At 40.5% G+C, this 24,741-nt stretch overlaps 2 protein-coding genes across 2 annotated transcripts in view; one reads left to right on the forward strand and one right to left on the reverse strand.

The window, feature by feature from the left end:
* Positions 1–655: 655 nt before the first annotated feature.
* LOC134802738 (uncharacterized) lies at positions 656–17,915 on the forward strand. The gene is made up of 11 exons (XM_063775410.1): positions 656–1,077; positions 1,286–1,468; positions 1,997–2,184; positions 2,608–2,763; positions 7,082–7,230; positions 7,751–7,876; positions 9,120–9,306; positions 10,081–10,209; positions 14,493–14,609; positions 15,265–15,425; positions 17,536–17,915. Exons 1-11 carry the CDS (start codon positions 850–852, stop codon positions 17,694–17,696), a joined length of 1,785 nt encoding a protein of 594 aa, XP_063631480.1. The 5' UTR covers positions 656–849; the 3' UTR covers positions 17,697–17,915.
* A 2,425-nt stretch (positions 17,916–20,340) lies between these two features.
* Positions 20,341–24,741, reverse strand: part of LOC134802762 (LIM and SH3 domain protein F42H10.3) — a 41,198-nt gene continuing 36,797 nt past the window's right edge. The window contains exon 7 of the mRNA XM_063775457.1: positions 20,341–24,295. Within this exon, the coding sequence (XP_063631527.1) occupies positions 24,101–24,295 (195 nt within the window). The 3' untranslated portion in view covers positions 20,341–24,100. The remainder of the gene's footprint in view (positions 24,296–24,741) is intronic.

The following is a 24,741-nucleotide window of genomic DNA, read 5'->3' on the forward strand; positions in this document are numbered from 1 at the left end:
CTTGTCACTCGTCCGTACACAAAAAGAGATCGAGGTTTGCAAGATTTGTCTTTGACGTGTGTCATTTCCTATGTATTTAGTGTCGTCATTACAGATTGGATTTTGTATGTAAGTGTGTGAGAAGTGCGACTGTGTGCACCTTTCCCCCCGCGAAAAATGGCAGAAAGATTTGTACGGTGAGATATCGCTTGGGCCCCTCCCTTCCGATGTGTCGGAAGCCGGTGTTGCTCGAAGATTTACAGAGATTCAGAGGATAGCCGTGGTCGTAAGTATGCCACTTTACCTTAAAGTTTATAATTTCTTTATCTGCGTCTCTATCGATCGAATAAGCAAGAGTGATAGAGAGGCAGAAACCGAACTTTCGATTGTAGTGTTTCGCGGTAGGCCATTTGATTGACCTAGTGACGCATGATGATGTCAATGAGGTTTGTTTACTGTATGTGCTAGTGGTGCCACCTACGCAGAGCTTTGCCTAATATTCCCAGGGCCGGTACAGACAGACTGCAACCCGACTGCAACTTATATGGGAACTGCACGCCAAGTTGCATTTGGCGGAGTTATTTTAAACGTCAAAATTATTTGAATACCGCTTTTGTGGCTCTAATTTCCGCCTCTCGCTCACAGAGTGACTAGAGACACTTTTATATTGAAAAGAAAGGCTGGAATTATATAAATCTCAGAAAAATTAAGACAACTACTTCCATTCAAATTCAGAATCCTGTCACTATTCTGTCACTGGGAGATGCCACAACAACATGCATACACGGCACGGGAAAAATCTCCACAAAGCCTGTAAGGCTACCTTCTAGAAGACTAGATGATTCGCAGAAGACGTTTGGAGAACTGTGAATGATGATATTTGTGACATATCTAAATTACCTGTACTCTAGTATCTTGTTCTATTTGTTAAGCAAAATTGTCTGTAGCGTGGTTACTTACCGACGATCAATGCATTACAAACGCAGCTCCACCCTTTCCTGCATATCGGAAAAGAATGAGACAGAAGAAAAATGGGTTCCGAAGAAGAAGCATGAAGTGTTAAAAGCGAAGTATAAGTGTTTGAAGAAGCTGTTTCAGGTTATAATTAAAGCTTTCGCGTTTTGAACAAATATTAGCCGGGTCCACACAGCGCACATACGCGCTACGCAATTTCCTCGCACACAAAACGGCCAGTGTAAACGGCCTCGCGCGTATGCTCGCTCTGTGTGGACCCGGCTATTAACTCACATTTATAGACGGGTCAATCTGCGAATTTATTTTATTACCTTTATTTGGCCTGTTTCAGGTTTATGATGCGAGTGTCATAGGGATGTTGCCGATGCAAGAGTCGTACGCTGCTGGGGATACGAGTGTGGTGGATGATACCGATGATATTGGGAGGAAGTCGCGTAAGAGGAAGCGGTCGCATAGGGTCAAGCTGGACGCGTGTGCTGGGACGTCGGATCATGAGATCCAAAGTGTTCAGGTAGTGTTTAAGCTGCCACTCCACTGAGGTGGAGATGAGAGACGTAGTTCAACAAATAGAAGTGGTTGTAATCCATATCTCTTCTCCGCTCCGCTGGATAACAATAAGGTGGTGGTACTAGTGCTCGACATACTAATTCCCAATAGATGACACCCTGCTGTCACCTCTATTGACAATGACTTAAGTTTCAAGATGACATGCACTGGGACCGCGTCGAACCTTACTATTTATTAAGAAGATCATAGTAGAAAAATGTTAGTTTAATTCGCTTTCTTTACTTTCCAAAAGGGCCCCAAATTCTTATGTGCCCAAGGACCCCAGCATAGTTTAAGTTAAGACGGCACTGTGCACGTCTCGTCTCATCTCCGTTTATATTATTCGCAAACCAAACTAGCCGAGGCCACATTACTAGCTCTTTCACTCTTACTTTGACCACGACCATGCGACGAATCAGTAGCTTACAGATTATGTCAACCGCGCCTCTTTTGTTTTCTAGGCCAACCAAAAGGTTATCCGTTAAATAACTTTCAGGTGGACTGTTCGAAAACCAGCACAGTATCCGAAACGGAATCCTGCACGAAAGCGCCGTCAACCAAGGCCTACGCGGCTACGCAAGCGTCCCGAGAATCGTTGCTGGCCAGCGAACATGACTGTGGCTGTGCGAAAACCAGCAATGTGGTGTGCCAGCCCGCGCGTCCCGCCCCGTGTCCCTGTCCCAGGTTGATATTATTTGACCACTAGCTTATCTATTTTTTTATCAAGCTAGGGGCCTAGCCGAGATGCCAATCGTTTGCACCGTAGCGACCGATATTGGGAGAGACAATTTTTATTATATTCCTGATGTTTGGACAATGATGAAGAGAAGAGAAACATATTTTTAACATTGCTGCCAATTTAGCCGGGTCCACACAGAGCGAGCATACGCGCGAGGCAATTTCCCCGCGCAAAAAACGGCCCGTGTAGTAGACGTGCCTCACGCGCGCCGCCTCGGCCGATCGGCTATTACCTATTATGAAATAAAGAAATCTAACTCTACCTATCCGAACAAATACCCTACAAAGGAAAAATGACATGCCTATTTTCATACGTAGGTACACATTTCGGTTATTATCATTATACCTATTGTCTTTTGATTTCTCTAGGCCAAGAATGAGTCGCCAACGCAAGCGCACACGCTTTCAATGCTTTGTGCAGCGCCTGCTCGGTCTCCGGAGCCCTAACCGGCATGGGTGCCTCGACAGCGCTATCAGCGAGTGTGACGTCCATCGTCTGGAGGGGAGACGGCACCGCAGGATCAGGTGAAGTTTATGTTTACTCTAATAGCCAGGTCCACACAGAGCAAGCATACGCGCGAGGCAATTTTCTCGCGCACAAAACGGCCAGTGTAGACGTGCCCCGCGTATAATAATGGCTTAAATAACACGTACATGCACTTATATTATAGGTTAAGGCTATGCTTGTGTGTGGGTGAGGCATAGAACACACACTACACCTCCCCCCTTGAAGAAAAAATAATAATTAAAATCTAAAAGTTAATCTATTTTTTTTAGTATACAGTGGGCCACTCAGATAAGCTACAAATATATAGAGATTATATGAAAACACATTTATTTTATTACGCTATCATAGCAGAAGTTAAAGTCAAATTGTAAAGAAAATTGTACATAAATGTAGCAACAATGTGCTAATTAAATGTTTGTTTACACAAAAAAAATACAATTTACGCTAACGTTAAACATTATATTCAAAAAAATTATAATAAAATATTTTTGCATACGTTGATGACGAAACGAAACATTTTAGTTAGTCAGTATTTTGACTTACTTGACTTAAGATCCTATGTCTCCTAGATGGGGCAGAGGGCGTCCACAGTGACTCTCCATGTAGATCGATCTTGAACTTCTCGCTTCATTTCGCTCCAAGACGGGAAGAAGATCGGGAACGATCTTCTTCGCCTCGTCTAACACCGTACGCCGCCAGGTTTGTTTGGGACGGCCACGCTTTCTCTTTCCTTAGGGGTTCCAATCTTGCCATATACCTAAACAGGCCTTGTTTAGGTATATGGTCGGGCCCCCTCCGGAGTGTGTGTCCAATCCAGTTCCACTTACGGCGCTTGATCTGCCGGTCGATCGGGATTTCGTGGCAACGTTCTCGGAGGTTCTCATTCGAGATAGTCTCGGGCCAGTAAATACCGAGAATTCGACGAAGACATCGGTTAACGAAGACTTGAAGCTGGTTGGAAATGCCCTTTGTAACCTTCCAAGTTTCACATCCGTACAGCAACACAGACTTAACATTAGACCCAAAGATTTTCAGTTTCACTCTTCGGGTCAGTTTTCGTGATTGCCATACGTTCCGCAGCTGTGCGAAGGCTACCCGGGCTTTGGCAATCCGTGAAGTGATGTCCTCTTCTGTTCCTCCTGTCTCTGACACGACACTACCGAGATATGTGAACTTGTGGACGCGTTCCGTATCCTCTGTGCCAATCAGCAACGGTGTTGTGTTCTTCACTCCAGATCGCATCTCTTGGGTTTTCCGGGTGTTGATTTTTAAGCCTATGTTAGCCGCCTCTGCCCCGAGATCGTCCAGCTTGGCTTGCATGTGACCGCGTGTGTGGCTGAGCAGACATAGGTTATCGGCATAATCCAAGTCTTCTAAGACATTGGAGATCCCCCACTCTATTTTCAGTCAGTATTTTACATAAGTGTTACTAACCTGATAAAATAATTTTATTTATATAAGAAACAATGCTAAGTAGTTATATAATTATCAAAGTCAAAGTAAAAAAATATGTTTTAAGATACACATGTAAAGAAAATTACAAATAATATATGTTAACACTAATCAATTAAAAAATCTTTTATTTTTAGGTACCTAGTTATTTTTTTATGCCTTCGCAAAAAAATGTCTTTATCCGTGATAAAATTTGTTACTTACCTACTCTATGCATATTCATTTTATTTGTCTGACGTCAGTTAATCAATATAATTATAGAAGTCTCATTTCAATAATGCCTCTTAAGCGGGCATTACGTACTTGTGACATGGGTACACAACGCATATTTCGTGGTCGGCCGACCTTGTAATAAAAATATATTTATTTGCTCAAGACACAAGGTATTTTTTTTTATGCGCGCAAACATACTTTATATTTTATTCATTCAGGCAGCTCTTTTAACACTTCCTTACATTATATCCTTTCATGTGTCCAAGGAGTCTCCACGATTGATGCTCGATCGAATCATGGTCAGACATCCAAGGATTCCCTATCTGCCTTGTGTCTTGGTGTACCCATGCTAACCTAATCGCTCAAGGCCGCCTCTCGGGCCACCGAAGATGCGATAGGTATTTTTTTATTATTTGTATCTCCTTAGATATCACGGGCCTATAAATCCCGGTCTTTTGATAGGCTTGCGTGGGGATATAGATCCAACACGTAGAGGCCCTTTGGAGAGCTTTAATGTCATGTAGAACGCCTGCTGGAACCCGTTCACAGGCGCAACAATAGACACCCATGAACCGGTCTCATTTTTTATTTTTATTATCATTCATAATTTCCCAATCTTTACAAAAAAAAAACCATTCAAAATCGCAGTCAAAATACTCATTCTTTGAAAACTTTAACATATATGTATAAGTATTTCAACAACTCTTAGTTGATTAGGCTAATAAAATTGTCCTTTGAAAAGCTTACATATATCTCAGTTTTCCCAACAACAAATGCTTAATCGCCATCCAAAAATCTAACAAATTCCATCATACCATTTATAACTCTAAAACCATGCCATTTACGTATTTATTTTACCTCTACACTACACCTTTCTAAGTACACATACATAACAAAACATTTAACGAAACATCTATACATATAATCCATCATTGAAACAGACCAAAACATTCTTTTATCAACATCACTACATCTTAATACATTTTTTCATAAATTCTTATATTATCTCGATACAGTACCATCCCCATATATTTTACTCATTATTATAACGAAGCCACTTCGTAACTCTGTATTAATATGGTCACATCCGTACTAAAATGTCAAGTCCGATACACATTATGATTCATAATAATAAATGTCTTAAAACCCAACTAAAATAATCTTAAATTATATATAATATGTATAATATGTATATGGTTAATAGTAGGCACATATTGCGTCGCATTCTTAAATTTTAAAATATAAATATGCAGTGTTAAGTTCTCTTTCTACTTAACTTTAATTTTACAACAAAAAAATATTTGATCAAAACAGTGCACGACGACTATGAAATTTGAGATGTAATAACTGAAGCTACATACCAATCCCTTATATGTGAACACGCGCCGCGGATGGCGCGCCTCATATGTATGTACCTACGCTATGACAAATATTTTACCTAAGTGTAGAAAAGTTCTATTGTTAAATAAAATTACGAAATATTAAAATGACATTAAATTACCTATACATTCAATTTACTTGGAGCTAGGAAACGTAATGAATATGTGCCATTCCTTTAACCATATTACTATTTCGTCATCAACCAGCATAATTATTGAATACCTACGTAATTAAAAAAAATTACCACACTTCTTCCGATTATGGCATCACCAAAAAATAAAGAAAAACTTATTGAAACTACATTTCATTTAGGTATAACATTGTATAAAAATATAAGATAGCAACTGATAATATTACAACCAACCAAATCTAAAATAACTAGTGAATATAATACCACGCTTCACCAAAAAAAAATGTCAATCAACTGCTTATAACCTAAAATAGTCACACTGTGCTCCTGGCTTGACCCAATTATCACAATTCCATTTCCGTTGTGGCGGGACCGGGACAAACTCACACGCCATTCTCCTCGACTCCATCTCCAGCAAGGTCACGTCTGGGTCCCGGGACGCGAACAAGCTCCCGGCTGCAACTTCCAACTTCTCTGGCTTTTATTTAAAAATTATAATTTGTTTTATTTTAGTCCATTTTCACTTTTGTCTTTCCGCTACTAGTCCAATCTTAAATATTAATTTAGTTAGATATGTTAACACTTATATAATTTAGTTAAGTCCACAATACACATAATTTTCATTTGTCGTAAAAACACCAACCCATATTAAGTTCTATTAGTCTTTCAACCTTACACTTTCACTTTTTGTTATATTGGTCCTTTTGTTGTATTAAATTGTTTAGGTACTTATTATTTTCCCGTTTTCACTCAAATGTTCCAATATTTTCCACCAAGGACATCGGTAATTATTTCTGGCTGGCGCAGCGCATCGCCAGTGCAGCACGAGGCCGCACTGGCAGGGTCGCCATGTGAGGTTGGGCGTTGAAGGAAACAACTAGCTTCGAGTATAGACGTATAATAATGGCTTAAATAACACGTACATGCACGTATATAGGTTAAGGCTATGCTTGTGTGTGGGTGAGGCATAGCACACACACTACACCAGAAAAGGTATGGATAACTAAGTAAAATCTGTAGTTGAAGGACAAGTCGCCACAGAAAAACCGCGCTCACAATGGCTAAGCTTATTAGGGTTCGTTTTATTTTATGACTGGCACTTTTCTATAGTCGTTAAAAAAAGTACCTACCTATTTTCATTCATTCTCTTCAAATGTCAGATTCCGCCGCGCTCGCCGACCGACTCGCGCGCATTCGGAGGGCGCGATGCACGGGCCCGCCCACGTCTGCGCGCAGACCGTCCAACGCAACTGCCTCCTGGACACCACGCCGCGCCAGTGCCCTATCGCCGGCTGCCGGATGCTATACGGTAACCTGGCGCCGTAGACAATATTCCAATCGCTATACTCCGATGGGGTTGACCGGTCGAAGTATTTTACCCTCGTAAGACCCAAGCCAACTTTTGAGCTTTTGAATTTGGAACTTTCTTTCATTTCTATAAGAGTTCATAAGTCGAATTTAAATTGTACTTTTACACGCGGGGACTTATGAGGTTATAGATGGCGCCAGCTTAGGGTTTCCCACCAATCCCTAGAATTGTGTCAAATTCTTATTTTTAGGGTTCCGTACCCAATTAGCGTAAAAACGGGACCCTATTACTAAGACTCCGCTGTCTGTCCGTCCGTCCGTCTGTCACCAGGCTGTATCTCATGAACCGTGATAGCTAGACAGCTGAAATTTTCACAGATGATGGATTTCTGTTGCCGCTATAACAACAAATACTAAAAAGTACGGAACCCTCGGTGGGTGAGTCCGACTCGCACTTGTCGGGTTTTTTTAACTATATGGCTCATAGACCAAACTAGAGACAGGGATTGAACGGTTTCCAGGCATCATCAACTACAACGACCACCTCAACCTGTGCCACTTTCCCGGCCGTCGCTTCATCTGCCACTTCTGCCACGAGGGTTTCGAAGCCAACGCGGATAAACAGCAGCACGAGGGTGAACATATTGGTTAGCCGTCACTAATTTATTTTAGTATCCTATACTGCCAGTGGGCAAGCAAGCGCTGGTGGCCTAGCGGTAAGAGCGTGCGACTTTCAATCCGGAGGCCGCTGGTCCAAATCCAGGCTCGGACCAATGAGTTTTTCGGAACTTATGTACGAAATATTAGATATTCACCAGTTGCTTTTCGGTGAAGGAAAACATCGTGAGGAAATTTGCATACTACTGCGAAGAAATTCAAAGGTGTATGTGAAGTCCCCAATCCGCATTGGGCTAGCGTGGGGACTATAGCCGAAGCCCTCTCGCGCATGAGAGAAGGCCTGTGCCCAGCAGTGGGACGTATATTAGGCTGAATTATTATTATTATTTTATTATATCCTATACGGCTGTATAGGGTAGTGCGGGGGACACTCCTCCCTTCGGTCATTCTCGGCTCCGTTCGGCTCAGCATTGCTCCGAGCAATTATTAGGGTTGGCACAACTTGACGTCCCTTTGCGTGCACGAGCACTGATAACATAATGACTTGAATTTTGACAACCCTAAATAGCCGAAAGGGATAGTGCCATATATTAGAAAGGGACAGCATGATTCGACCCTGAATCGCTGTCAAACTTCGGTTTTGTTGGAAGTGTCCTTTTTGTACGCTGGTACTATTATTTATTCTGTGATACAACGTGTATTTTTGATACGACGTTACGAGTTAAAAATGGCCAAATGAATTATCATATGTGTTATTAGAAAGGAAAAGAGATAATATTGATATGCTAGGACACACCCACCACACCCAAAGCAAAGAGGATAGAGTGTATAGAGGCGGATTGTCAAAGTAAATAATGTAGCCACTGTAAATTTACTGCCATCTTTCGACAGAACATAAGACTGTTAGAACGCCATTTGACTTTGATCCTAAGTCTTTCACTGATATCTGTTAATTAACTTGTTAAATATTAATATTAACGCCATCTACTCGACACTAGGCCAAAGCTATGGTGCAATGTTTTCGAGCGTTGGCGCCATAACCTTTGGTCTACTGTCGAGTAGATGGCGTTAATATTAAAATTTAAGAAGTTAATACAAATCAGTGAAAGAATAATGATCAAAGTGAAATGGCGTTCTAACGGTTTTAATTTTGTGTTGAAAGATGGCAGCAAATGTACTGTAGCTATAGCTACATAATTTACCATGACATTTAACTCTCTATTTCAAATTCTCTTTATCCAAAGCGAATCTAAACACAACCCTCCGTTTCAGGGCTAAACCACCGCTCCCCGCTCCCCCCCTCTTCGCCCCCTCCGACCAGCCGCTCCGGGATCACCAGCGTGACTCAAACGGACCCTGAACCCACGAAGGAGCACGATGAGAAACTTAAGAAGATCGTGTCATTCTTCGATAAGATCGTTGAATCTACGCAGAACCTTGCTGATGTTAAGAAGACTAAGTAAATCTCGTGCAAATTATGAATGTTGTAGTAAAGAGACAGGACTATATAGAGTTAGCCCTAGAAAAGAATGCAGTGATTTTGATAGCCCACGCAGTGCAAGTGTTATTTGAAACATCAAACTTCCATGAAATTATGACATTTTAAACAAGACTTGCACTGCGTGGGCTGTCAAAATCGCTGCAGTATTTTTTTTGGTCTAACTCTACCTAGTTTCCAAAGAAATTTATAGGCAAAACGCATAGTTCGGGGCCACGTTTAGCGAAAATATTTTTTTCATTTAAGTACGATATTTTTCAAAGTGTGTTGTTGCCACATCCTCACTGACTTCCACTTCCACTTAGGTATTGTAGGATCATGGCGATCAACTAAGTAGCTTACTACTTAGGCTATCCATTAAGTATAATTGCTTATACTTTTGTATCAAGGGCGTAACTATAGGGTGGCAAAACGGAGAAAAAGCCATGGACCCCTGCCCCGAAAAGGTCTCCATGGAGGTATTCGGTGAATTTGCCTCAATTGGTACAGTTACGCCACTGGTTTATTTTGGGGACAAGACAAGTTAAAATTATTTGCAAATAATAATTTTCCCTAACATTGTATTATCTTCAGCCCAGCACAAGAAGGTTTAGGCTTAGTGGGCTATGTTGGTTAACGCCGCGCTGTAATTTTGCATACTAAAATCGGTCATCTGTGTGCCGCGTGGCAGCCAAAGGCTTAAGGTTGAAAAAGTTGCCATAAATACCGCAGTGCTAACAGGAAACCAATCCACAGGCACTCGGAGATGCACCTACCTACAAGTAAAACTCGGACGGACACTCAGACCGAAGTGTCGACTAGCGATGGACACTCCAAGCATATCTCGAGCTGCAGCGACGTCACGGGAAAGAGGCTCACTTACAGGTATGATAGACGTTGTTTGACAGTTGTCTAATCACACAGAGCATAATCTGCTCGTAGTAAAGCTCCTATCGATACTCAGACCGAAGTGTCAGCTAGCGATGGTCACTCTAAGCATACCTCGAGCTGCAGCGATGTCACAGGAAAGAGGCTCACTTACAGGTATGATAGACGTTGTTTGGCAGTTGTCTAATCCCACAGAGAATAATCTGCTCGTAGTAAGACTCCTATCGATACTCAGACCGAAGTGTCTGCTAGCGATGGACACTCCAAACATACCTCGAGCTGCAGCGATGTCACAGGAAAGAGGCTCACTTACAGGTATGATAGACGTTATTTGGCAGTTGTCTAATCACACAGAGAATAATCTGCTCGTAGTAAGACTCCTATCGATACTCAGACCGAAGTGTCTGCTAGCGATGGACACTCCAAGCATACCTCGAGCTCAGTGGCGTGCCTGCGGTTTCGGAGTAAGGCAAGCCGAAAGATATGTTTTCGTAATAAATGTCCAATCTTACTTTAAACATGAAGAATGAATGAATTTGCTAGCGTAAGTATCGCGGCGAGCTATCAAAGCGCACAGGGCATACTAGGTACTACTATAACTACAAGATAGAATTTTACAAACATATCAGAGGGCCTACCTTCTTTCTCTGTTACTCTAATTACGCCTTAATTGGAGTAAACCAACAATCCTTGTGTTTTGTAAACGGCTGTACAAAATGTTATCTTAATGCGACTGACTTTTCTTTGATTTTACCTTGCCTTCGTTGAGTAATATTATGTGGACGCATCTCATACCGTCACAAGGAACAACTTCATCAATTGTTAACACTTATAAACGTCACAACAAACGAACAAATCCACATTCACTACTTAATTCAAATTCACTTAAATAAATTGAGCTTTCGTTACTTCCGACTCGACTAAATAATAATACACTTGAAGTAAACGCGTGCCCGTGCGAACTTATGCAGCTAACTTCACACCAAAAGCCAGGCTTAAATCGCCTTATAAAATTGCTATACATACCAACAAATAGTTACATCGTTCTATGGCGGTTTGTAGGCTAAGAGCGCCTAGAGCGGGACGAAAAAGCAAGACCGGTTGCAAGCCAACGAGTGCGAGCAGGATAGCTAGAACATTCTACGCCTGATTTCTTTCGCGCGGACGAGGCGCCACCACGGCAAAAATTTGCAACACGCTGGCGCCGCGGTCCGCGCACTGTTGCTTGAATTTAATAATACGGGTTCATTTGGCGCGCGGTTTATAAATAATCTATATTGATTATTGATCTTATCACTACGTAATTTCGGTAAGGCAAGCCCGGCTTTTGGGCTTGTATGGAAGTACCGCCACTGCTCGAGCTGCAGCGCTGTCACAGGAAAGAGGCTCACTTACAGGTATGATAGACGTTGTTTGGCAGTTGTCTAATCACACAGAGAATAATCTGCTCGTAGTAAGACTCCTATCGATACTCAGACCGAAGTGTCAGCTGGCGATGGACACTCCAAGCAGACCTTGAGCTGTCAGGCTAACTTACAAGTGATTTTCAAATTTGTTTGAAAATTTTCTTATCAACGCACATACAATCCAGGAAAGAGGCTATTGAGGCCTACTTATTCAAACTTACATTATGATATCAAAACGATATCAGTTGAGTGCGTTCACGAAAAATATTATGAGCAACGCTAAGTGACGCGGACGCCTGCGACAGATTTTTATTTTTGCGTGCGCTCCGTGCACCCGCGCCAGCTAGCGGACGTCCTTACGGGGCGGCCACGACCACGATATTGCGCGACTGGTGACGGCGGCGGCAGCCATAGGTGGGAACGAAAGGTCCGATCGCTGTGTCTCGCATAGCAATGCACTCACGAGAACTTTCCAAAGTTGCGAAACTTTCCACATGAGAATTTCTCGGTAACTTCTGAGAATGTTCTCGAGAACGAGAATTTATTTATTTATCGTAGTTTATACCATGAATATTCACGATAGTTTAGGTGTAGTCCTTACCCCCAGAAAATTCCGACTTTTGGTCTACCGCTTCCGGTCAGAAAAATGTATGACGGCCCGGCCAAACGGTCAGACCTAGGTGGGGGGTGCTCGACCAAATGTCATAGAGGGACCCGGCAGTTTTTGACGCCGCCATTTTTTTTTTCAATATGGCCGACATTTTTTTAATTTTTTCATGTTTGTCCTAGCGCGCCGAAATTTTGGTCACGGAATCTCGGGGTCCCCTAGATACAGTGGCGTGACTCCCATACAAGCCCAAAAGCCGGACTTGCCCTAAGGCAACTAATTGCCTTACCGAAATTACGTAGTGATAAGATCAATAAAGATTATTTTAAAATCGCGCGCCAAACGAACCCCTTATTATTAAATTCAAGCCACAGCGGCCTCGAACCGCGGCACGAGCGTGTTGCAAAATTTTGCCGCGGCGTGGCGTCCCGTCCGCGCGAAAGAAATCAGGCGTAGGATGTTCTAGCTATCCTGCTCGTACTCGCACTCATTGGCTTGCAACCGTGCTTGCTTGTCCCGCTCTGGGCACTATTAGCCTACAAACCGCCAAAGAACGATGTAACTGATTGTTGGTATGTATAGCAATTTTATAAGGCGATTTAAGCTCGGCTTTTGTTTGGAGTGAAGTAAGCTGCATAAGTTCGCACGAGCGCGCGTTCGCGTTTACTTCAAGTGTATTATTACTTATTTAGTCGAGCCGAGTCAGTGGTCGAGACGAAAGTAACGAAAGTTTATTTAAGTGAATTTGATTAAATAGTGAATGTGGATTTGTTCATTGTTGTGGCGTTTAGTTTAATAAGTGTTAACAATGGATCAAGAAGTGGTTCCTTGTGACGGTTTGAAATGCGTCCACGTTTTAGTCAACCAGTCTTTGACCTTTGTCGAAAAACGGGACATAATTTCCGCGGCAAAACCAACACCCGACTTGTGTATTTCTCAGTCAAGTCAGTCGCGTCAGAGAAATATCTGTAGGGCCGTCTACAAAACTCATTGGATTGTTGGTTGTTCCCATACAAATAAGATGTATTACTGGTGTTGCATATTTTTTTCGAACGAAATTAACGTTTGGAATACTTCTGGATATAACGATTTAAATAATTTATCTGGAGCGATAAAGAGGCACATGAATTCCGGTAAACATATGTGTGCAGTGATTTCTTTTAGCAATTTTGGGAAACAAAGGATCGAGGCCTCTTTGTCGCGCCAATTATCAGAAGAAATATCAAATCATAACAAGCGTGTTGACAACAATCGTAGTGTTTTTCAGAGGTTAGTCGATATTGTGTGCCATTTAGCACAGCAAGAACTTCCTTTTAGAGGACACGATGAGTCAAACACTTCATTAAATAGGGGCAATTTTTTGGAACTTGTATCGTTGCTATCAAAATATGACGGCGTTCTAGAAAAACATGTTCAAAGCGACAAACCAAGCTCGAGCTATTTGTCTAACAAAAAGATTGTTCTAACCGCACAGCACAACTGTATGTAAATTATTATCGTGTAAATTTGTTAATATTGTATATACAAATGAAATTCACTTAAATAAATTAAACGGCTTTTATCAAAGCCACCGGGGGTATGCAATTGCTGATATGTTTGTAATATTCTATCTAGTAATAGTATGCCCTCAGTGCGCTATGATTAGCTCGCCTCGACACGTTAGCAGAATGCATTTGAGTCCGAAGAGTGAAGATTGGACAGTTATTACGAAAACATATCTTTCGGCTTGCCCTACTCCAAAACCCTAGGCACGCCACTGTAGATACCTATGAAAAATTATTTTTTGGAAAATGCTACAATTGCGGGAAAGCTGGCCACTTTTATTTTGTATGGCAACTTTTAAACGGTGCGTGATAGGTGGGGGGTGCTCGACCAAATGTCATAGAGGGCCCCGAGACAAAACAAACTGCATTAAAAAAATCAAAATGGCCGACTTTTTTTTTTTAATTTTGTCAAGTTGGTCCGAGCGCGCTGAGATTTGGCATGGCGGGAGATAGAGGCCTCTATATTACTACGAAAAAATTTTTTTTTGAAAAAAATCCAAGATGGCGGAACAATAATTTCCATGTTGCAGGAATGTTCTGAGAACATTCTCGAGAACGTTTCCGCTTTTTCGGAATATTCTGCAATTTGTACATTGCTAGTCTCGCACCAACTTATGGTTGCCGCCGCCGCCGTTGCAAGTTCTATCATTCTTACATATATAATTGTAGGACTTGACGAAGGCTGAGTTACAAAACCACCATAAAAGTCACATTTTTTTTCAGCTGTAACGATCTGAGGCGCAGGAACAATTACCGCCGCTCGCTAGCCTCCGGCTCCGACGCCATGTCCCAGTGCTGCTCCGAGAATTGCAACTTTTGCGGGGAAAATTTTGATTACAGGTTACAGAAATGTTCCTTTAAAATATTACAGTGTCTGGTCGGCGGTGCACTAGGTTTGAAAATGAGTAAACAACTCTACTACATTTAAACTGTCGTCTACCCAGGCCGGAGATCTCCGGCCAATTGTTCGTTGCCCTTGTCTCCCGCTCCCACACGCGCCGGACACCCCGTATTTGTTACGACCGATTTTTTTGCATCCGAGTTAATTGGCAGGTGAGAAACAGTAAAGCTGCTTTTCATTAAAAAAAAACTAGTTTTAGACTGGGGTTAAAATGGCCGGAGATGACCGTCCGTAACAAATAATTGACAGAGATCTCCGGCTGGGGTAGATAGAGGCGTGCTTTTTTTGACGGCATGGGTAGACGACAGGTTATGAGAGTGTAACTGGCGCAGTCATGTTGGATCTTGATCTGAGCAAGACAATCCGAACTCTTTTTTTTTTAGTTAATTTGAATTTAAATTCAGTCATCAGTAGGTAACCACTTAAATAGCCTTAGTTAGGTAACATACCTACACTGAACTGACTAAACGTATGGTGCTGAACAGCACCATCTACCACAGCTATAAAATTACGTCTACAATATTTTCCACGAGTCCCAGTATTATTTTGTGTGTAGTTAGAAAAATAAAAAAAATCATGTGTTTCATCCCTCAGCCAAGCCTTGGAGCGCAAGTTCGGCGAGTATCACTCGTGCGGCGCGCTGCCCGCCCGTCGCCTAGTCGGCACACGCGTCGCTTCCAGTGGGGAATCCTCCGTAGACTTGGATCAAGCGTCTAGCAACGCGAGCTCCCTCGCCAGCTGCACTGGTGTCCTTTGTAAGTAGATCGGTTATGTAGGGAGATTTTGTGTCAAAAGTATTTTCGTTGTCTTCTTTTTTGTCCCCAAAAAATGTGACGGGGTGGAGCTTTTTGTAAGGGGTAAAATTTAGTTTTTATTTTTTCTCAAGAGAATTATCTTCTTCTTCTTCTTAGCCTTATCCCATTTACCTGGGGTCGGTTCTCCATATATGGCGTCGCCAGGAGCGTCTGTCCTGGGTCGTCTCTGGTGGTATTTTTTTTTTCTCAAGAGAATTATGAATATTATAATCTACAGCTAGAAAGACATGCAATAGTATTTTTTTTATTTGATTAAATACAAAAATAGAAGTGACAGAGTGGTCAGACACAAGACAACGAAAATAATTTTTACCCAATTACACAAAAGTTCCCAATATAGATCCCTGGGAAAACTAGTTTATATCTGCCTTTTTTTTTAATTTAGATCCGTTAACATTAACACAATGGTTTCAGTTAGATAAATATGTTTGAAGAACACCTCACACCTCTGCCACCACGAATGCCTTGGTTAAATCGCAGTAAATTCTTTAGTATGTCCTAAAGGAGCACTCAATTCTTCACATGTTTGATAAGACATGTTAACCTTTTGAACGCCAAACGGCGCATCCATTTGCCGCGCCACTGACGCCACGGGGGTAAAATTTAGTTTTGCGAATAAATAATGCCAACCTAAAAGTGGGGTGTTTTTCAGTAGCTTTTCATCAAAAAACGATCGACGTCAAATGCCGTCTTTGGCGTCGTTGTCACGATTTTGCGTTGACGTCAATTGCCGTCTGTGGCGTTCAAAAGGTTAATAGGGACCGTGCGCGTTGGAGGGTCTGTCATCTTGTGGCCTGAATCTGAAACATATGTGCATATGTACACTGCCAAAGCAAGTGCTGCCATCTACCGTTCTCGTCAGTACGTTTCCTAGTGCATAGTAGTATATCGGGAGCATAAACGACACATTTACGACCCGCGCCAAAAATCTGACGGCTCCTATGCTGCCCCCTATAGTTCATGCACGGGGCCTATAAAAAGCTTAGTTAGGGCAAAGACATATGTAACTTCGTATAAGATGAATAAAGTCTAAGAAAAAAACGTGCCTCGGAAATCAAGAAATAGTCATTCTCGGATAGATGGCGCACACACCTTTGGCCTATGCTCGGCTAGATGGCGTGACGACACCGTTTCATATTTAACAATTTTAACACATAGATATTAGTGAATGAACATGGGTCAAAATGATAGAAAAATAATAAAATCAGCGCCGTTGGCAACGCTTAGTCGAGCTGATTACTGAGTGGAGACCATTTCAGCCTCACATTTTTATCTGTAATATGTCTCTTTGTGTTCTGTATACTTCTTGTTTCACATTTTATGTTTTTTTGTAATGGAATGATGTGTTGCCTGAATAAATATTTTTCTATTCTATTCTATTCTATTCTAAAATAATTTATCCATATAATATACATTTTTTTGATAATTTTATACGTTTTCATTTTGAGTTTTAGTCGTGTGTCGATAGATGGCAGTAAATTTACTGTGACTACAAAATTTACTATGACAGGACCCCTCTATACTATATGTTCTCTTTGGCTAGGGCAAGAACATAAACACAATGGAGAAAACTCATACGCTTGCGAAAGAAGCCATTACTAGAGCGTCACTTTACCTCCACTACACTTTTAGATTTGAATATGCTATAACCAGGCATCAAACTGTCAATTTTTTTTTTAATTAACCTGCTTTGGTGTCCCACTGCTGGGCAAAGGCCTCCCCTCGTTTTTTCCACCCGATGATAGGGTTATCATCGGCATTTTCCCTCCATTTGGGGTAGAATTTCCCGCCATCTCCTTCGTCAAAATATACCTATATATGTTTTTTTAATTTCACGTTTTTTGTGGTTCCGTTTATCCTGATTAGCTTATACCTACTGTTCTCATTTTCTTTTCATTAAGCGTTCAAGAAAAAGGCGCAAAATTCAAATTTTCTATGGGACGATAACGATACGACGATATGGGACGATATGGGGCGAAGAGTCGCGCCTACTTTTTGCCGCTTTTTTCTACTGACGGAAATCGCTTGACAGACTATATTTCCCTTTCAGCTCTAACGGATAACTACGGGGACGGCAAACCGACTCACAAGTCCTCCACCAGCGTGGTTTACACCGCGTCCGAGTGCAGCAGGAAGGTCAGCACGCGCTCATTGGCCGATAGATTCAAGAGCTATAAATGGGAACCTTGTACTAGGATCATACGCGTGTGACCACTAAAACGTAGGGCGACTGCTATAGTTATTGGCGACTACATAGTAATTGGCCACGCTTAACAATAAGGCTTCAATCGACTTTTCTTTCTGATTTATTAGGAGTGGCCAATAACTGTAGCAGCCTTATTTCACCGTACTGCGCAAACTTCAGCTGTCAAATTTGCGAACACAAAATTTTGCACTGCTTTACGCGTCTTAGTATTATTAGGTCAAAATTAATAAGTACCTATTTTCCATCCAAAAAACACTAGGGCCAGAGTTATACATATACTTACCTCAGATTTTTTTTTACAAAATTTATTTTCTTAAACTGAGTTTGTTTCTTTAAAAATTGTACTGTCTTATGTATAGTTGTGTGCTGTTATAGAAACATGCGAAGTGTATGATTAAATATTGAATATAAAGAAGTTAAGAATGAACCGCAAAATATTGTTTTTTTTCTCCTATCAGGGCACCATATCCTTCCTACCTAACTGCTAACTGTACCTTAAGCCTTAACCCTTTACCAGGCTAAGGGTTATATATTTCCCACATACAGCACTTCACACATGTTTTCTATTTTCGATGAGTAAGACTGGCACTCGATTGTCATTCTTGAAATGTCAGCCAGGCCCCTATTTCACCAACGTGACAGGTGCGACAATTCGACAAGTCTCATTGTTGCTGACGTCACAGGCATCCATGGGCTACGGTTATCGCTTACCATCGGGCGGGCCGTATTCCTTTTTGTCACCATCATTGTATTATTTAAAAAAACTTTATTATATCGGCAAAAAACAGGCATTTCTCTTACGATGTTTTCATAAACATTGATAATGATGACAATTGTCACAAGATTTCAAAGAACTTTCGGTAATTCATGACAGCAAAGGAGTTCTGTGTCGGAATTTCGTGACAATTGTCATTAGCTTCGCAAAATAAGTACTTATTAACTGGCGATAAAGTGGAGTTTTTTTTTAATTAACATGTTGGTGGCAAACAACCACACCGCCCGTCTGATGGTAAGCTGTTACCGTAGCCTATGGAGAGGCCTGTGACGTCAGTAACAGTGATGTCGACAATTGCCGGACCTGTCACGTTGGTGAAATAGGGGCCTGGTAAAGGGTTAATATTAGTGTCCGACCGAAACATGTTTTTTTGCCGAAACCGAAACCGAAACCGAATGTTCGGCTTTGGCTCTAGTTTCGGCCGAAACCGAAACCGAAACCGAACCTTTTGTAGACTTGATAAAATGTCATAAAACCGCTTTTACACAAATATTATGGGGCTGTCAACACCCAATGTCCTTGAAATTGATGTTACTTAAGCAGTTTTTTAAGAAAATTACTAGAGTTAGACCAAGATAATTCTGCAACGATTTTGATAACACACGCAGTGCGAGTGTTATTTAAACGTCAAAATTTCTATGAAATTATGACGTATAAATAACATTTGCACTAGTAGCACTGCGTATGCTATCAAAATCATTGCAGAATTTTCTTGGTCTAACTCTATTCATTCACCAGTCAAGCTAACATGTAGATCAGATACAGGGTCAACCAAAAACCAACCGAAAACGCGAGCGCAGCGAGCGCGAAATTTTTTGTTAACAATATCGCAAGGGAAGTAACGGGAGTGGAAAACCGAGAAAAAGGTGGATGGACTGTGTGAGAGATGATATGAAACGAACGCAAGTGAATGATGAGATGACGGGCGAGAGAGAGGTATGGAAGAAAAAGACATGCTGCGCCGACCCCAAATGAATGGGATAAGGGCAAGTGAATGATGATAATCGTAAGGCCGGGTACCGATCTTCACCTGGGCCTAAAAGTCCGAAGTGCCCCAGTGAGGCGAACTTTCATGCGAAGTAAAAGCCGTGCTTCAGGCTTCAGGATAAGTAGTTGAGCACAGACTCCAACCAATGTCCATTGTATTAAAAAGCGAGACGCGCAGGCCGAGCATGGCGCAGCGAGGCGAACGGCTAAGTTGAAGTAGAGGACATGTGGAACACAAACCAAATGGTAAATTGAGGTAAAAAGTGAGGCTAAGGTCGAGCATTCGTATAAAAACTGCACTGGGGACACTTTTAAGGGTTTTATCTTCGTTTTAATCAATAGTCAGAAAATCAACTTTGCAGTACTACTTGAGCGTAGCCTTTAGCCTCGCTTAAAATTTGCCATTAGAGGTAGATAGGAAAGTGACTGAATAAAAGCGAAAAAGACATCGTTCGACTCGGGCCGAGCTGATACTCGGCCAACGGCTACGTGCGATAGTGCTATCTCATTCACTCCGATACAATGTGTGCGATAGACAGTGTGCGCGTTATAGGTATTGACAGCCTCATAAGACTGCGTCGACCGTCCAGTGGCGCCCTCATTGCTGGAATTGTGTTTTATAATATACCTATACATGAATCAGTAAATGTAGGTTATTACTATTGTTGTCCCACTTATTCCCCAACTTTTGGTCTTTGTCCGAAGTGCCATTTCGTAAGTTTCGGCACGGCCGAAAGGTTCGGCCGTTTTTTGGCCGAAACCGAAACTACAGCCGAAACATGATTTTTTGGCCGAAACTGGCCGAAACCGAACCTTCGGTCGGACACTAGTTAATATACAAGAAGTCTATGGGAGCAAAGTGAATAAAATAAAAACGCGCGTTTCAGTTTAAAAATATAATATTCCAAAGGCACTGTAACATTGGACGAAACGTTAATACTGCCCGGAGCGTTGTGATGTCGCCGGCGTTTATACAATACAATAACAATACATAACACTATGTATACAAATACAAAACTAGAATCCTTTCATTGTCAACCTTGTGGGAATGCACGAAGGTTGATATTGGGCTGTAGCCAGTGTAGCCGCGCGCGTTAGTTGCCTCCTAAGGCTCACGGTCCTACCTATAGTACCACTCAGTTCGATGAAATTTAAACCATATTCAATTGGAACAGAGTTGCATTTCATTTGTTACGTTAAATATTCAAACAAATAAAAATCAGCCCTATTTCCTGCACTATAGGTTCAAATTTCATTGGCATATTTTGGGTTTTGCATTTGTATGGCTGGGCCTTAGGAGGGTAGACGTCTTTGACGGTCAATGGATTAAAAACGCGGACATAATAGATTCATTATGAGGTATACTTTAATGATCGAAGTTAAGGTAAGAGCTTTAGTGCTAGACATGCTAATGGGCCATTGACGAGCATACGGACGTTTACCTTATATGAATATGTAGGAAATATTCATCAATACTAGAGCAGTAATAAACAACTAAAGATTTTTTGACTGTAGAGAAGATAAGTCTAAGCATAAGGAAAAAAATACATAGATTGCTCACTCCATATTCGTACTTCGATTTTGACAAGTCGACATCATAGTCGACATCTAGCATCGAGTAGCGGAATTATCAGTACTGCTAAGTAGCAGTAGCAGTACTGTCATGTGACAATAGATGTAGCACCGACCGGAAAGTCTAATGCTCAACAACGTAAGACTTTCCGGTCGACTATGAAAATATTACTCTTTTTGGTACCAAAACTGATGTATGGAGTGAGCACTCTTGTCTTACTATATTTCTCTATGGTCTAAGCAATAACGTGCTTTAACAGCGTACAGCGCCATCTACAACAACTGTCAAAATCGAAGTACGAATATGTCTTAGACTTTACACATGTTACAATTTGTTACAATCAATCAATCTTTGTCAACAACTAAAACAAACGTAAGGGCATACGCACACCGCTTTTTTTAACGCACAACGCGCGTTTTAAGAACCCGGTGTGCCTAAGTCCTAATTTTGTAAGAAACTTGATACTAGTCCTGATCTATACATATTATTATAAATTATCATCGTGGTTTTGGTTAAAAAAGATAATAAATAAAATATTAACTTAAGCTAACTGCACTTTGACAGTGACCTAGGTACCTCCTTAATTAAAAATAAAAGCTATTGGCATATTACATTTATTATATTGTTCTAGCGAATAAAAACTTAATTAGAAATGGTCAAGTTCATCTAATTTAACAAAATCAATTTATTTTGAAGTTCTAAAACTGGTCAATAATGTTTAAATATAACTACTTGATATAAAAAAAAAACGTACAATCTAATTTTCTCGCTTGAACAGAAAATTGCATAAATACATTGGTTATTTATAAGTATCTAATATTTTAGTAAGACCAGCTTATTATTACATATGTAATGCATAATTATTTTCCATCATATTTTCACGGAAACGTACGAACGTGTGTTGCTATTTCAGTCAGTCTCGGTACTAAAAGTACTGAGGTTGACTGAAGTAGCATGACAAATACGAACGTTTCCGAGAAAATACGATGGAAAACAATTATGCACTACATCTGTACTACTTATTGAAAATAATTATGGACAATAATGTAAAATACGAGAAAGTTAACAGCCAACATAAATAAGAAATTAAAAAAACACGGAATGTTAAATCAGAATGTTAAAAAATCAGTGCGATATATTTTGAAAATGCATTAATATACAGAATTTCATTATAATGACAACAATTCTTATATTTTTAATAATTATAATACATAATTAACCTTTTCGACGCCGTATCAAACACTAAAGCTGTCACTCGGACGCCCCGTCACTGAAGTGTCAAAACTGAAATTGAACTTTATGCATATGCACGTCTATGTTGCTCTGTGGTCTGTGACCGATTAATCCGTCTTTGGCGTTGGACGTGCGGTGCGGATATATCGGTCATTGACGTCCAAAAGGTTAACGCTGTGAGAAATCTGCATACATTTTTGTTAAGCGTAGGTGCAATGAGGTTTTATGATATTGAATAGAAAAATATAGATGTTAAAACAGTATATTTTAAGAATCTCAAGTCACTAAGACTTAAAATTATTTAAAATTTGCAATTGATACGTCTATCAGTTATTTAAATATTAAATATGGATTTATACACCATAGATGTATGTTCATGTAATTATTAAAACAGCTTAGAAGCTAAATTGCTTATAAGTTTGCATTTAAAATATTTTAGTATGTATATTCAAACATCTTTAATATTTACAGGCATTATGTGTAGTTAAAACAATCGATATATAAAGTGTATTCATCCTTACTTATACCCACCTTGTACCTATCATGTAAACAAACACTTCTCAAAGACATTATCACACTTTTCTCTGGAATTACACAATAATCATCACTTAAAAATGTTGTTGTATACTTAAAGAAACTCACAAAGTATTGAAATCAACCAAATAACCACTGAAAAATATCATTTCTAATAAGATGTTCATCGATAATCTCAGTAACGAACGGATCACCTCAAAACATCTGACATTAAGATGTCTAGATTGTCTATGAATCGTATTGTTGGAATGACACTTTGACGTCAGGTTTGTTTACAATTTTACATGATAAGACAAGGATGAGTACATCTACTTAACCCATCTAACGCCCATCATACAACAAATTGATGCAAAGCAATTTGACCCATATTGATCTGTAGTAACGCACGTGCGCACGTCTGATACTGAGTCGCCACAACCCAAATTGAGTTGGTATCACACGTGTGATACTAGGGCGCTCCAAGGGTTAAGTCAGTATAGTATGTGCATATAAAAATATTATATAAATTGGAATGACGTATTTAAAGCCCGTTTATACTTTGATCTAAGTTGAGACAATTTCGAGACAAATCCAATTTTAGCCTAAAATGTATTTTCCAAAAAGAATGTTTCTTTTACAATTTAATGAGTTAAATACAATTAAGTCTAGAGAGAATCTAAAAAAAAGTAGTCGTCAGTATAAATAAGTAGGTATTTTTCTAAAATAAATGTACAGTCAAGGAAAAAACATATTTTCAAAGACGTTTATCAACATTGTAACATGCAGAGTCCTTCAATGTTATCTTTCATGTACGCATATAATTATATAAAATAATTGGATAGCTGACTGTACATTTTAAACGCTTACTAAGAAGTACAACGATATGTATTTTACATATAAAATGTTGTTACAACCTATACAATTGCAATGTTTGGCAATAGGAGCGTATATATAAATAAATGTTGATATTTGATAGTTTATTGAATGTTAGGGTTAGCGGACCTCGTTCGACGTATAATTTGAGAAACCCTTCCCGTCAGTGGAAAAAGTCGTTTCCATACAAAATCTCAATTTCGCCCTTTTTCTACTGACGAAGTGGATTTGCCAGAGTATAGTTGGCAGCAAAAGTCCCCCGCCGCGTCTGTCGGTTTGTGTTTGTATGTTCGCGATAAACTCAAAAACTACTGAACGGATTCTCATGCGGTTTTCACCTATCAATAGAGTGATTCTTGAGGAAGGTTTAGGTGTATAATTTGTTAACCCGTGCGAAGCCGGGGCGGGTCGCTAGTTAATTATAAAAAAGGGTGTATTACTACAGTAGGCGAAGTTTAGTGTTTGTAGGTGCCTTGTGGAGCGCGTTCTACATAGTTGGCGGGCAGCATGCCGGTGCGGCCGGTGCGGAGCACCTGGCCGGTCATCCAGCCCTCGTCGATGGCGGTCACGTTGGAGATGAGGTCGCCCTCGCGGAACGACACCTCGTCGCTGTCGTTCGCCTCGTAGTCGTACATCGCGATGTATACTTTCTGGAAGAAATTAAATAGGATACTGCGGGGTGTTAAAATACATACAAAACTCGTGATTCAAAATCCGAGTACGTGACACGATGCGACCGGGAATCGCTAAAAGAGAGAAAGAGAAGGAAGGATGAGAAGATACGGTACGGTAGTACCTGCACATCAGGCTTGGCATCACACTTGTCAGAGACGAATACTCATTAAAAACAAAGAGCCACTTTGTATCCGCTGCCGGATTTCGATAAAGCTTTCGACACCGTCGATCATTGTTTGTTTGTTGCTTAATTTAGAGATTATAATGTAAATCACAGAAACAACTGTAAAATTGTTAGAATTAAGTAAATGGGTCAAACACGTTTTTAGAAAATGTCACTTCTGTGGACAATACGATAAAAGTTAACGACTCTGGTACATATAATATAACCCGTTTTTCATTATTATTATTATTTATGACT

Source organism: Cydia splendana, chromosome 25, assembly GCF_910591565.1.
Source record: "Cydia splendana chromosome 25, ilCydSple1.2, whole genome shotgun sequence".
NCBI classification, from domain to species: Eukaryota; Metazoa; Arthropoda; class Insecta; order Lepidoptera; family Tortricidae; genus Cydia; species Cydia splendana.